The 15,637-nt window shown below is 32.9% G+C and overlaps 1 protein-coding gene across 1 annotated transcript; it reads right to left on the reverse strand.

Moving 5' to 3' along the window:
* Nucleotides 1-725: 725 nt before the first annotated feature.
* LOC102608849 (BTB/POZ domain-containing protein At2g24240) lies at nt 726-2,688 on the reverse strand. The gene has a single exon (XM_006488146.4). It carries the CDS (start codon nt 2,086-2,088, stop codon nt 751-753), a length of 1,338 nt encoding a protein of 445 aa, XP_006488209.1. The 5' UTR covers nt 2,089-2,688; the 3' UTR covers nt 726-750.
* Between the last annotated feature and the right edge of the window lie 12,949 nt (nt 2,689-15,637).

Below are 15,637 nucleotides of genomic sequence, written 5' to 3' on the forward strand. Positions count from 1 at the left end.
AATTTATGGAATATTGAACGAATTTGATGATCTAGTCACTCAAGATCCAGGATTTATGAATGACAAAGATTAAAAAAAGAATTGAGGACAAGGTTTGTTGATGTGGGTATGATCGTTCGTTGGCATATGTCACCAGAAAAAAAGAGGCTTACCAGAAACTAAAGCAAGACAGCACAAACCTTACTTTATGCAAAGTGAAAAACATCATAAATCTGTCAGTTGAGCAGTTGCAACTGCTCACATGCAAACAGCATCTCAGAAACACACAGAGGAATCTGGAATCTTTACCAAAGTCAGTGGGATCACCAAATCTGTAAGGATAAGTTAACGTAGTGAAAGCACAGGTCAAAAAGAAGAAAAGAGAAAGAGGGCTGTCTAAAGGAGCAGAATTTAAATGACGCTGCCTTAAAAATGAGAGAAAAGAAAAGCTGCGGTTTATGCAAAGTAGGTCTTTGATTTTCATAATTTGGCAGTTAAGCATTCAGTTTGACATTGCTGCCAAATGGATAATCATTGCTTTTGTATTATGAAATGGTAGTTCATCGATCAATTTCATTTCTTTGTTAGCAAAAGCAAACTCTATCATATACAAAACAACTCCAACATCTGTTTCTTAGATTTTGCCTAACCTATTTGTTCGTCTGCAATTTCCTATATATGTTACAACCTAATAAAAAAGATACGCGAAAAACATGTATCAAATTGTAATAAACAAAACTCATAAGAACAAGCAAACCATCATATTCTGTATCATATAATTGGGGAAGGTGGACATTCCCATATATCAAACACATTTTCCTCACTGTGAAGAGCAAAAAGCCGATCACCGCCAATGGAGAAATCACATATGGAACCTCCATAGCTTCGTCGAAGCCTAGATGTTAACACCCAATCCGGACCACAAAAGACAGAAATCGAATCATTCATCGATGAAAACAGTTGCCCTTCATGCAATGCCAGCTTCGGATAACAAGGTTCTTCCGGCATGTTCCCTTTCATCAACCTACTTCTTGAGCTCCACCTCACACTCCCTCCTGAAATCCTCAAATCAATGAACCCCAAATCCTCGTATTCATTCACGACACAAATGGAGTTACTCTCCTCCATAGCTATAGCATCTCTGACTCTCTTTTCATCGACTGTTAAAGGAGCACCAATATCAGACCAAGACCAAACCATATTCTTCTCCCTGAAATCAAGCAAACTAATGTAACAATTATCCTTCCTCGGAAACAAAGTTGCGACCAACAAACAATTGCTTCCATTCAACCATTGCAATTTATCAGCATCACCAAGTGACCAACCTGGACTTTCATAAAAGAAATCAATTTGCTTGCCTGTCACTTGATCCCAAACCCCAACTCCATACTCATTGCTTCTCCCTTTACAACTCGAAAATATCTTATAATCACTACTAAAACTCAAAGCACCAGCCGTGTAACTCTTCACTTGATTCTCATGACTAACTTGAAATTTGAATCTTAACTCACCAGTTGATGCATTAAATAACCCCATGCCACCATCTCTGCTACCTAACCTTTCACAAACACTAATCACGACATTATCAGAATCAACCCAACCAATATCATTAACTCTTTGGTAATCAAGATTAATTGGTGGATGTTCTTCTAACATCCAATCATACACATGTACCATGCTACCATGCGCCACGCAACACCCGCCATCCGGGCCAGCCCGGATAGCAGTCCCATCACCGGGAGCCTGACCCGTTACAGACTGGTCGAGTCTCAGTCTGTTGCCATCAAAGGGACCCCATTTAGCTGATCGAACATGATCCAAAAGCCCATAAAATGAAGCTTCTCTATAAAGAAGCCTTTCCGGGATATTTGGCGGAATGTTGAGATCACCAGTGCGGAGAAGATCAAGCAGAATGGAAAAGCAATCAGCGTTTCGATCAATGAAGAAACTTTCATTGGAATTGCTGAAGAATTGTGAGTTCAAATCCCAATTTTCATCAAAAAATGCACCAAAAAACGAGTTGCGGCCTGCATTTGCAAGAGTTGTAGCTGTTGTTTCAAAGATTCTGCCACCAACGTTGAATTTGATTCGATCTTTTTGAATTCCCATATTGAAATTACGGCCCTTTTCTTCCTTTGTTTCTTTGTTTTTTGCTAAATATGATAAATTTATATCAAAAACAAAGAAACAAAAAATTGCTTTGGCTAAAATATTGAAGATTATGAGACTAAAACAGAGACAAATTGAAGAAGCAGGGGAATTTCTGGCCAAAGAAATTTAGTAAAAGCTTCCTGAGAAGTCAGAAGATTCTACATAATCTTTTTGAATACAGGGTCATGAATTCCCAATATGACTATTTCTCTTATTTGAAAAAAAAAAAACAAAACAAATGGTTCTTGACGACGAGAAGCAGAGAAAACAGAGGAAAACGGTCAATATGGAGTATAAATGAATCAAAGAGGGAAAATTTTGATGAAATTTTGAGAAAATAAGATCTGGGTATTGAAGAGAGAAGACTTTTAAAGATGGGTTTGAAATTTTATGAGATTTGATGAATTGGGATTGGAGAATTTGGAGCGGTTTGATTTTTCAAAACAAAGCGGCTCATTCTCATTCTCTTTCTATTTTCCTCTTATTTTTGCTTCCTCCATGTTTTTCTCTCTCTTTTGTCTTTTGCCTCCTTTGGCCTTTCCCTTTGAACTAAACATAGACATAGGTGACGAGCTTTATACATATCAACTAATTTTTAGTGGGCTCCATTCCTCCTTTGCCATTTTGCATTCATATTTGTGTTTCCCACCATTGGATTGTTCCATGATCATCACCACGATCAAAATTTTAGTCAATCCAATGGTGGCGTTGCCAACTTGCCATCGAGGGTATACTTTTTAGGTGTTTTAAATGGCTTAATATTCCCTCGCACATCTATTAACTTTAAAAAAAAACATGTTAATCTAAATACTTTTAGTCGATGACGAATTTGCACTTTAAATTTTAAAAAATAAACAGATACATAGACTCTTGACTTTTTTTAAATAGATCATCTTGAACAAAAAATAAATAAATTGGTAGAAAAATAGACCGATAGAAATACTCTTTAAGTGGCTTTAAATAGAACAACGCCTTAATAAACTTCATGAAAATATATATTGATCTAAACATTTTTAATCGGTGACGGAATTACTTTTTAAAATTTAAAAAATAGACAAATGTATTGATTCTTGACTATTGTCAAAGAGATAATCATGGTAAAAAAATATATTTGGTGTAGACACTTATAGTCGATGACAAATATCCCCTTTGGAATTTAGAAAATATACAAATCATCTAACACCTTACTATTGTCAAAGGTATCACCTTGACAAAATTACGAATTATTCTACATTTTCAATCAGCACCGTTCAAGATCTAGAAAATAAATAGATATCATGACACCAAACTGTTGTCAATTATGTTATCTTGATTTGAATTAGAGAATATCAAACGGTGGGGAATGGGAATGTTATGGTGGTGGTACTCTTGAGGTGGACGGAAAAAGTGCCCTATATTAAATTTTGTTTAGGGACATAGTTAAAGGCCCCAGAGAGGCTGTCCACGACCGTGAAGAAAGTCAGCTCCTAGCTTAAAGAGAGAGCATGTCTTATGGGGTGTCTTTATATTTTTTTAACCTAATTTGATCGTATGGGAACTTCATTTATGATGGGTTGAAATTTGGGGGTGTGTATTGTTCATTACTCATTATAAAGAGACGACGACACAAAGACTGAGATTTTCAGACAAATGGCTACTTCTTGTTAAGTCTTCAAATCATTCCATAATTAGGGGCTCTTGTCCTTTTGCATCTTATTAATTAATGCAATAATGTGGTTCTATTATATTGAGATCATATTTGAGAGAGAAAAAGAAATTATATATAAAAAAAAAAAAAGCATGGACAGAAAGTTTGAGAGCTTGCCAGAGTTTTGTTAACACTTCAAAATCATGCCACTGGTGAAGGACAATCATACTTATTGATATCCAAATTAAGCTTGGTATTGAAGCAATGACTTGAAATTTTCTTTTTCTCTTTTCATTTTTCTGGCCTCTCAAAAAGATACTTATTAATATACCTCTTAATGATTTGTAGTTACACATGTTTGTCAAATTAAATATCTTAATAATGTCGAGGGTGCTCTAATGTTTTTAATTAATGATTTTATTAATTGAATGATTCTTTTGTAAATATCAGTTAAACAATCAATTATTGAATCATAAAAAAGAAAGAAGAGAATCATATAAGGTCGACTTTACAAAATTTTGTGGACATAAATCCTATATCATGCATCAATAATTATGATCAAACCAGACATAGATTTTATTTTTGAATCTCAAAATTAGCACCAAGATCTCGACTTAAACTGATATGATGATCTTCCTTTAGCTCTCTCCTATACACATTTGCCAACAAAAAGTGATTTACACTTTTTGATTAAAATTATGGTAAATTGATTAAATCCGGTTGGTAATTCTACCAAAAAATAGAAGTGAAAAAAAAGTTTAATAGGTGTTTAACTCAATTCTAATATTTTAATATACTTACTTGATGTATTGAAAAAGAGCTTAGCTTAGCAATTACTATTATAACTCTAATTTTAATATGAAAAGTATTATGTTACTCAGTTGGAATATAAATTTTATACCGCAGCTGATCCAACATTGAATTATATAAATAATTATTAACACATTCATTAAGTTACAAGCTAAATATTCGATTAAGTAAAGCTTACATGTTTTAACATCAACATCATCACAAAAGTAAAATTGACATGTCGTATGATAGGCTTTTGCCTTTTCATCCAACGCAGTTATTAACTTATTATTTAGTGATTGCGGGTCATGAACGGCAAATCATGAGACTCTGGATTCTTGGAGTTAACAAATTTTAAGTAACAACATGTGGCGTCCATAGCTTTACTTCTCCTTTTTCTATGCTTTTAAGTCACTCCCCTCTCGCTCTTGTCTTGCATTTAAGCCAATGTTGATTTGTTTCTCTTCTTTCTCGATTGGTCTTAGTTTTTTGTTTTTTGTTTTTAAATAAAAATGAAGTTCAGAAACATTTAAGTTGAAAGACTGAGAAGTAGATCCTGATTCCTGAAGAGTTTCTTTCGTCATTCTCGAATACCCATTTCTCTGTGTTAAAATTACCATCTTCATGCTGATGTTCAGGTTTATTTTTTTCTATTAAAGTGAAACTCTTATCTTACATAAGAAGAAAAGTCAAGATAATGCAAAAGATAAAGATGAAATTAGTGGAAGTGGTTATAGATCAATATTGGATAAAGTGATACCTATAATTACGGAAGCTTCGGGTAGGGACATCCCATCATTATTTAAGCTTAATCCCGATATATTATATTACATCATTAGAAGTAATCTTCAAATTAAAGGGACGACAAGTCATTGTTTTGCTTTGTCTCTTGTGCTTTTTCTATTGAGTTCGCAATCGCGGGCATTCAATTTTTCCTCATTTTAGGCCTGTTAGTTATTGAAAAGTTATAGTTATTGTGGAAAAAAATTATAATTATAAAATAAAAATTAATAGTATATAATAGATATAATTTTTAAATAATGTGAAATTTTAGTTAGGTAACCCAAAGGGGGTGAATTGGTTTTATAAAAAAAAACTTCAAAAATAATACCAAAATTCAATAACAACAATTACCGCAACCAATAATAATAATAATAATAATAATAATAATAATAATTTCAACAACAAAAAAATTAAAGAGTTAAGTGTAGAGAAAATGAACATGATTATTTTACGTGGTTTTGCAATTTATCTACGTCCATTCTTTCAAGCAAACCAAGTTTACGGATTTCATTAACCAAGTTTTGCAACCCAAGGCTTCAAAATGTTTATAATTAACTTTCAAAGTGTCAATAAACCTTTATATTTTGAGATGATTTCATTCCTCTTTTCCCAAGTGTTTCCCACACTTACAATCACTTGATTTTTGATGTTGAAATGAAGATTACAAAGATCGCACTCCTCACAAAAGTATGTAAGCAAATGACAGCTCAATAATGAATCAATGTCTATGAATGAAGGCTTAAGATGATTTGTATGAACAAGTTTAAATTTGATAAAGATTGAAAAACTCTCTTGAAATGAGTTTGATTTGCCATTTTGTAGTTTTAATAAGAAAACTAACAGTTATTCACATTTTGAGCGTTATCAAATCACTGCTAATTTTAAAATAGACCGCCATTTGGCTTATGTGGTAAGTTACCGTTATGAAACAATTTAAAAATTTGCGTAATCGGATGGCCACTTGAGAATTGTCGATTTACCATTCAATTCTAAAGAGTTCACTAATTGAAATCGACTTGTCGCTTGCTATTTAATCGATTCACCGTTTGATTCCAGAGACTCCTTTTTTCAAAGTCGGCTTGCAACTTGTGAGTAAATAATTTACCATTTGATTCCAAAAAACTCCTAGAAAATTATTAGTTAGCCGCTACAATGAAACGTTGAGCCACTAATTTTCTAAAATCATAGATTGGGAGCAAAATTTTATAAAATTATGTTATGACCTAAACTGTTATAAAACTTTTCAAATAAGTTCATTTATAGAATTTCAAACAATATTTGTTAGATTTCAAAGTTTTCAAAACTTTTTCAGTTCATCCTATAAATTTGAAAACAACCAATTTCATAAAATCATTTGTACTTTAAGTATAGAACCTTTATATTATGAAAATAATGATTTATTTAAAATGTCATGAAAAATAATGAGCTTTTAAATACTTAACCATGCATAAATTTAATCGTACTAACTTTACAAGAAATGTAACAAGATAAATCACCTAAGCTAGTATCTTTGATGCTTGTCCTTCACTTAGTCTGCTTTTTATCTTTGTCCATTGAGTAACTTGAACTTGATCTCACATGTGTGCTTTTTGTCTTTCAAGAGCTAGTGAGAATATATATATATAGACACACACACACTAATATATCCTTAACACATTGTTTGTTATCATTCAAATCAAAGGCCATATAACTGTTTAGGCCAAAATAATGATTTTGACAAAATTAGTAAAAATATAATTGATTTTTCATCATATAAGTGTAAAATTAAATTAATTTAGCTTACAAACTATAATAGTTAATGTTTACAAAATACTTCAATTATATAACTTTTAAGTTATAGCTGTCTAATTTCAATTGTAAACAAACCCTTAGTTTTAGTTACATTGTCTAATTCTGAATGTACTTATTACTTCCCATCGAGCTTTACAACAAAAAGGAATAAAGTAAAAAAGAGAATTCGGTATTGGCGTCATTTGATGCATTGGTCCAACTATGGTACCTTGAGGACACTATAATCTATCCTTTGAAAAAGAAAAAGAAAAAGGACACTATAATCTACAGCTTGAATACCGTCAAATGTGAAATGATTTGGAAATCAACAAAATCTGTGCCAATTTAATAGTGCTGAAATTAAAGGATGTGAGTACGCGTAGTCATGTGTACAAATATGATACATAGAGTTTGATTTTTTTATTTTAACACAAAAAATGGGGACATTTGGTCTTTTTTGTGGCTCTATATTGCTCCAATGAAGAAAGCAGCCTTCACATGCAAAAGTCTGATTTTCCATTCATTGAAGCTCTCATGTCTCAACATGGGTCAACTGAAGGGAAGACAATTAATTGAAAAAGTTCAATTTTTTTTTTTTATAACAAAATTATGATAATTTGGTGGGAAATTTTAAGTTCAAAAGTGTAGCTACCAGCATCTATCAAGTAGGAAGCAATAATTCGTGACCTTGAAAAATATTCTATAAACATGGAAAATCATTTGTTCTCTTCAATAGAAGGTCAATGGTCGATTGATGAGAAAAGATTGTCTTTTTTTTTTTTTTCAAATTGTTTGGATAAAGCATAGAAATAATCATTCGAATCGTTTCAGTCGCCATTTTTTCATTTTATTTTTTCAAGATGGTTATTCTGTGATTTATATATGTATACGGTATACATATACACATCTGATCTGAATAATAATAATAAATTACAAGCTCTGATAATATATTTTTTCGTATAACAATAATGCATTGACTTTTTTTTTTTTTTTGTCCCACAAGGAAAGAGAGGAAGCGCTTGCCTTGACGCCCATCCAAAGTCTGCAGAAACCACGTATGAAAAATTCATAGGTCCAACACCCCAAGCAACAGATTTTTATTTTTTTTATTCGGTAATATTTTGACCGTCAATATTATCACTGTATTAAAAAAGCCGGACCAAATTGACTAAAGTGCCAGCCAGTTCATCCATTCAACGTTTGCAGGCCATATATTTATTTATAAGGGGATTTATTAAAAAGAAGAAAAAGAAAAAGAGAAAGAAAGTACTAGAATTAGCTTAGCATGTCCAGGGGCAATTGGTCTGAAATTTTCTATGCTTCTATTCAAACATTAGCTAGTTGCCCATAATAGTTACTAGTGCAAATCATTAACAGGCAAAGGGCCGGTTTCATTTCTATTTGGGCTACGTGCGTGACAATTTAAGCCTCCTAGACCCAATAACATCTCCGAATTCATTTTATTGGTCCTCCTCTTACTTTGCTCCTCACATATTTCTCGGAATTTAAAAGACACAATTTCCGTATCCGTTATAACTTTCGAATGTCTGGGGTGGTAAACAAGACTCTGCAATATATCTTTTCTTCAATGGTAAATCAATCTTGTTATAGAAACATCTTTCATCAGTCAAATCCTCCCTAGAACAAAACAGCTTGGCTCTACGGCTTTCAAGGCTTTCGAACTTTGTGGTGTGCTGCCATGTAAAAGTAGCAACATGATCAATTTTAGCAATCCTATTTGTTAGAGTGGAGGGCTGAAGTACCTTCTGAGGCAATGAACTCCGGAAAGTCTCAGCTGTGCATTACTATTGATGCCTGAAAATATTTCCAATGACATATGATAAATGGGAGCTTTTTCCAGCTGGTATCCAGTTGCTTGGTACTTGCAACTCATACGATCAATCTTTCTCAGTCAGAGAAGTTTTGAATTATAGCGTTTGTCACCTGTTCTAATAAACTTGACAAACAATTTTCAAGGCTCAAAAGAAAGGAGAAGTTCAGAAACACAAGACAAGGTTATTGGTACTAAATATTATGGTAACGGTGGCCAGAGCCATTTTGCTTCTGGGCAGGCATCAGCATTTGTTTCTTGCAAAGACGAGAGATTACTCAAGCCAAGAGGTACCTTCTAATTATAAGTACTTCTCTGTTGTGGGCAAATACGGGCTAGTTGGAACATAGTAAGTACGCTGCCTGCTTGTTATTCATCATGACACGTTTACAATACTTTACATCATTTAGAAATTGGAGTCTCTGTACTCTCCGCGAATATGTAAGAAAGTGTATGTACTGCTAGCTTCGTGAAGGCGTGAAATATAATGTATATATGGTTATGGAGTTCTTCTTTTACAAATCCTAGTTGGCAAAAGATCTTCATGCTATTATCAATGGCCCAACAAAAGTTTGAACCCTTTAGAACGTGTAACTTTAATTTAGGTTCCCATTTCTTCAATACCTGAATCAGCACATAATTACACAACTGGTACCGCGCTAACTGCATACACTATCCTGTCACATGTATGATTGGAGAAGATACTGAAAGTATTTTTCGTTCTCCAATTAACTAAGAATACTAATCAATCAGTTTTCTTCAAGCTATGCCGAGGAGATTTCCCCGATTGCTTTGATAATACCAAACAGAGCTGGTGGCCGTACATAAATTAAGCCTATGCTTACTGGAACCTACCCTTGGAGGGTCGGGAACAATCAGACAACTTGCTTGTATGTCTCATCAGTGTCCTTTCATTAATTAACAGTTAATAGAGAATAATTATACTAAAGATTCTAATTTAGCATCTTATGAGTCAGTGTGTAGGTAATTGATTAGCTCACTTTTACCCCAAGCCCTTTCGATTTTTGACGAGGTGAGTTTGATTATTTCTATGACTGCATAATTTCCATTTTCCTGAGATTCCAATCCATGAAGCATGTGATTCAACAAAGAAAAAGGTACAAAAGTCTTAGAAAGTACGGGGGCAGCTCTATCGGCTGTCTCATTCCCACCACTTTTTCAAGATTTGAGGAATGATTGATTCGATTGAATGAGCAACTCCTACCTAGAGTACTTATTTTCCAGCGGCGGCTAAAGACCACTTATCTTTCATACTACGTGGGCCATGCCAATTATGATATGCGGGCAAAGACGTACAAAAGCTGAGAAACCCCAAAGCGACCTTTTCACACTACGTGGCAAAGACCACAGAGCATTCCCTCTCGTCCCCAGTCAGCAGCGGGCTGGCGGCCCATAGTTTAAGCCACATAAACTCGGTGAGGAGTCAAACGTCTCAATTTTAGCTGAAAAGGGGTAACATTTCAATTCAAGTCATTTTAGCTGAAAAGGGGTAACATTTCAATTCAAGTCAATACATTATGTAAGAACAAAAGAAGCAGATGCCTTTTGGAAATTAGACATATTCACACCCACAGCCGAGATTTTTGTGCTTCTGTCTCGGAAAAAACGAATGAGTTATTGTTTTTAATTGCGTTGCCACGGGCCAAATGTGTCTTAGTAATGGACCATGTGGTCCTGACTCCTGTCCGATTCAGGTGATCCGCAATAGTTTGGTGTTCTTTTTCTGGTCCGGATTTGCTCCCGTCCTCTTGACCCTTAGATTCACTGGACCGTGATGGTCCCATGACCATGGAATCATTACCTCCTAACTCAATGAGTCCATCTTCACTCGAGTGGACCGGGTTCCATTCACAATTGAGTATTTCTGTTTACACCTTAAATTATTACCATACTGAATCTTGGATTATATTTTAGACACCCTTTAAAAAATTTTTAAAATTAATTTCTACACTAAGCATCTTTCTACGTATTTTCAGTTAGCTCCCCTAGAAAATCCTCATAAAAATCCTTTGCTAAGAGATAAAATACACCACTAAATAATTTTAAAATGATATTGTGAATTGCCAACTAATTCAATTGCTGAAATCTATTGATTATTGAGTGAGAATAATATAGGCTTAGAGTTTGAACTCTACTCTTATGAATAAGAAAAAAAATGAATTATCACTACTAGAGCTGGCAAACGGGTCGTCAGGTCATGTTCGTGTCGTGCTAGTTTTGTTTCGTATCAAATTTATATTGACCCAAACACGACCCATTTAATAATCGTGTTAAAATATTGAGACCCGAACCCAACACAGAAAATAAACAGGTTACTTAATGACCCGTTTAATATCTACATATTTAACAAATGTTACGCATGCACACCCACATATACACTCCCCCCAAAGCATTACACATTTACACTATTAAAATTTTTAATTATATATATATAAATAATACAATATATCAATATCATAAAATATACATATGTACTAATATTTTACACACTTACACTATTAAAGTTCTAAATCTATATAAAATTCTATAAATAAAATATTGTGTATATATCTACACTTCCAAACCAAAATTAAAAAGAGAGAATCATGTACAATAGTTGAATTTTAATTATAAGAATTAAAAAATAAATTTTAAAAATATATATAATCGTGTCATTAGTCAGGTAAATGAGTTAAAAATTTTAACTTAATTCAATAAAAAAAAATCATACCAACTCAAACTGAGCTCATTTAATAATTATATTAAATTTAACTATCTATATTTATTTATTTATATTATATTCCTGTCAAATTTTAACATCTCTATCACTATATGCCATTAGCCATAACCGAAAAAACGGAATATGGAATATTCTCTCTTAACCCTCGCGCTTTTGTCTAAACACCGTGTCTTTTCTACTTTTGCTTGGGATGAAGAAGTAAAATTAGAAATGCATACCAAAGCTTTCAAGCCACGTGTAAAGTAAGATACTTGCATAGCAAAGCTTTCAAGCCACGTGTAAAGTAAGATACTTGCATACCAAAGCTTTCAAGCCACGTGTAAAGTAAGATACTTGCGTAAGAAGCTGCTAAGCTCTATAAAAAAAAGAAAAACAAAAAAAAAGTCACTCCCCACTTCGCTCGCTCATCACCAAACCAATCAAAGAATAGCAAAAGCAAGTAAACAGCCCAGTTAAGAAAAGTTCTTCGTCTCTCTCTCCCTCTCTGTCTTCTCTCGCTCTGCTTGCCCTCTGTTTTTTTCCCCCCCTCTTTTCATTAAAATTCAAGAAAACAATACCCATTTCAAGCAAATGGAACACAAAGCATTTAAGCTCATCAAGAACCAAAACCGCCGCCCGCCGCCGAAAAGAGGCCAAATTATGAAGAAAATTTTGAGGGATTGGTTCGGATCAGCTGGAGGAAAGAGAAGGGGAAATGGACTTGTTAGCAGGGATGGCAAATATCTCCGCTGGACTCGAACCCCTGGGGGTCCGGCTCATTCTGGCCAAACGCTTCAAAAAATTTTGTGTCTGATTTTGGGAAAAAACTTGAAGCCCATAGAATAATTCGGATGGTTCGGGGCGGGGATCATTTCTTGTAATTGAAGATGATTACGGTAGGATGGGTTGATGGTTAAATATAGGATTTTGGGGGATGGATACCCATGTTTAGGCCTGTGCATTATTACTCTGTCTTTGTTTTTTATTTTGTCTGCAATGGATAAAAGTTTTAATTTTTCATAGATTTTGGCAATTAAGTAATTACTTTTCTTTTTCTTGCTTCTAGCTCTTCATGCTCTGTCAACAATATGGTGTGTTTTTTCAGATTTGGATGAAATGGTTGTGAAATTGAACGATCACTCGTAGCGCCGGAGTCCGGATTTTGGTCGATGGTGACCTCAATGGAAAAATCATTAACTATAGCAGGTTATAATATAAAACTTGTAAAATTGAGAGGCCAGCACAATGGAGGATCTATAAAATAAAGTTATAAAAATTAAATACAAACACGAGGTTCCAAATGCAAAATGTACATAAAATTGGTGAAGTTTCTTCAGTTCAGTTCTCGGATTTTGGTGCATTTTCAATGTTTGTGATTTTGATAAAAATCATGATTTCTTTATCCTTGTTAATTTTTTTTTTTTTCCGGTAGAATCCTTATTAAATTTTTAATTTATGATCAATGGTGATTAATTTTGTCTCCCTTTTTATGGGATTGTGGTAACTTGGATGACTAAAAGAAACAAAACAATCCAAGCTACTGCCCAAGGATCTGATCAAAGATCAATCAAGATGCAAACTAGAGTGTATTCTGAATAAGAACAATGAATTGACTTGAACAATCTAACAAGAAACTCAATAAATTAACAAGATTCAAACGAAAGTTAAAACAGATCAAAGCACAAACAGAGACACAAGCGATTACATGGTTCAGCCACTTCTCAGTGACGTATATCTATGGGGAAGAAATCGATCAGCCTCTTTGATTATTTCAATGAAGATTACAAGAAATTGTAGAACTGTTTACATAGAATTGAATACCAGTTTCTCTCTCCGCGATCACTCTCCACAATGCCTTACAAGTTACACCGCATCCCAAAACCAGTGTCACCATCAGCCGTTATAACAGAATTCAGCTGCAACTTGCATTTTCAGATCGCCCAGAAAGCTGCCACGTACTTCAACAGTTATGACAACCTTCGCTTAAGCTGCTTACGTGCTGTCCACATGCCTCATTAACCTTCGCTCAAGCTATTCACGTGCTGTCCACACGCCTCACTAGCTGAACCACGAGAACGCGAAAATGCTACGCGGTTTTGATGCTTATGGATAGAGCTGGCGGTAAAATTTGACACGACTCGATTAGTCAACATGAATACGATACGGACAAATAGGTATTAGTCGTCAAATTTAATATGATTATTAAATAGGTTTGGTCAAGGTCGACATGATTTTTTCCTGTGTTGGGTTGTGGTTAAAATTTTTGACCTATTTACTCGATCAATAACTTGAATATATTTTTTATTTTAAAATAATTTATAGGTTCTTGACATCAAAACTCAAATATTAAAATTTATTTTCTCTTTTATTTTTATTCTTTAAATGATAAATATAAACACAATGTTTTATTTATAAAATTTGAAGTACATTTAGAACTTCAATAGTATAAATATGTATATTAGTAGACATGTATATTTTATAAGATTGAAATATAATATTATTCAAATATATAAAATCAAAACCTCAATAGTGTAAATGTGTAATATTTTGTTAGATATGTATATTTTATAATGTCGATAAATTATGTTTGTATGTATGTACATACGTATGTATGACAGTGTACAAATATTTGGTGTAACTTTTGTTTAATATATATATATATATATATATATATATATATATATATATATATATATTAAGCGGTTATTGGGTAACCCGATTATTTTTTTATGTCAGATTTGGATTACAATATTTTGACCGATTATTAAATGAGTTAGGTTTAGGTCGACCTAAAAGTTTAATACACGAACACGATTATTAAATTTGACACGACATGAAAGTATATAACTTTTAGGTCGACCCAAACCCAACTCTTTTAATAATCGTGTCAAAATATTGTGACATAAACCCGACACGGAAAAATAATCGGGTTATCCAATAACCCACTTAATATCTATATATTAAACAAAAGTTACATCAAATATTTACACACTGTCATACATACATAATTTATTGATACTGTAACATCTAACAAAATATTACACATTTACACTATTGAGGTTTTAATTATATATGTGTGAATAATATTATATATCAATATTATAAAATATACATGTCTACTAATATTTTACACATTTATATTATTAAAGTTCTAAATGTATTTAAAATTTTGTAAATAAAATAATGTGTTTGTATTTATCTTTTCAAAGAATAAAAATAAAAGAGAAAATAATTTCTAATATTTGAGTTTTGATGTCAAGAACCTGTAAATTATTTTAAAATAAAAATATATTCGAATCATTGATCAGGTAAATGAGTTAAGAAATACAATTCTAACTCAAAAAAAAAAAAATTGAATCGTATTCATGTCAAGTAATCGGATCGTGTCAAATTTTACTAGCTCTAATCTCAGCAATGATGGATTTGGAGTACAAAGTTTCGAACTCTGAGACGATCGCCGCTTTGGGACCGAGCAAATAAACTAAGTTGTCGATTTCGAATTTTATATCCCAAAGGTGAACAAATTGGCAGGTGTAGCTTATTGGGTATCATATTCTTCGAAAACGAGTCTTTCAATTCTGCTTTGGGTTCGATGTCCAATTAGTGTTTATGTAAAAAAAAAAGCTCAAAGTAATAAATTAAGAATGTAATCTAAAGATTAAAGATTAGAAGGTCAAGCGTCCACGACAACGTAGCAAAACGTTTTAATTATTTATATTTTAATAAATAGTGTAGAACCTTTGCATCTGTATTACGTGATTATGTCGTATGCATAAATGGTCCATCAATAAGTCATCTTTCTAGAAGACAAATTTTATTTTTAATTTTTTAAGTTTAATCATTGGTTAGTCAATGGATATTTCCATTTTACTCTTTCTACACATGTTATTACGTTGTTCTTTTTGAAATTGGTAAAATACATTATAAAGGGCTTTAAAAATTTGTCAAATACTCAATAATACATCACCACGATTATACACGAACTACA

Source organism: Citrus sinensis, chromosome 8 (assembly GCF_022201045.2).
Source record: "Citrus sinensis cultivar Valencia sweet orange chromosome 8, DVS_A1.0, whole genome shotgun sequence".
Lineage (NCBI taxonomy): Eukaryota > Viridiplantae > Streptophyta > Magnoliopsida > Sapindales > Rutaceae > Citrus > Citrus sinensis.

What these genes read in the sequence shown, in the direction of transcription:
- LOC102608849 (XM_006488146.4), bottom strand. Translation starts at nt 2,088, where the DNA reads ATGGGAATTCAAAAAGATCGAATCAAATTCAACGTTGGTGGCAGAATC.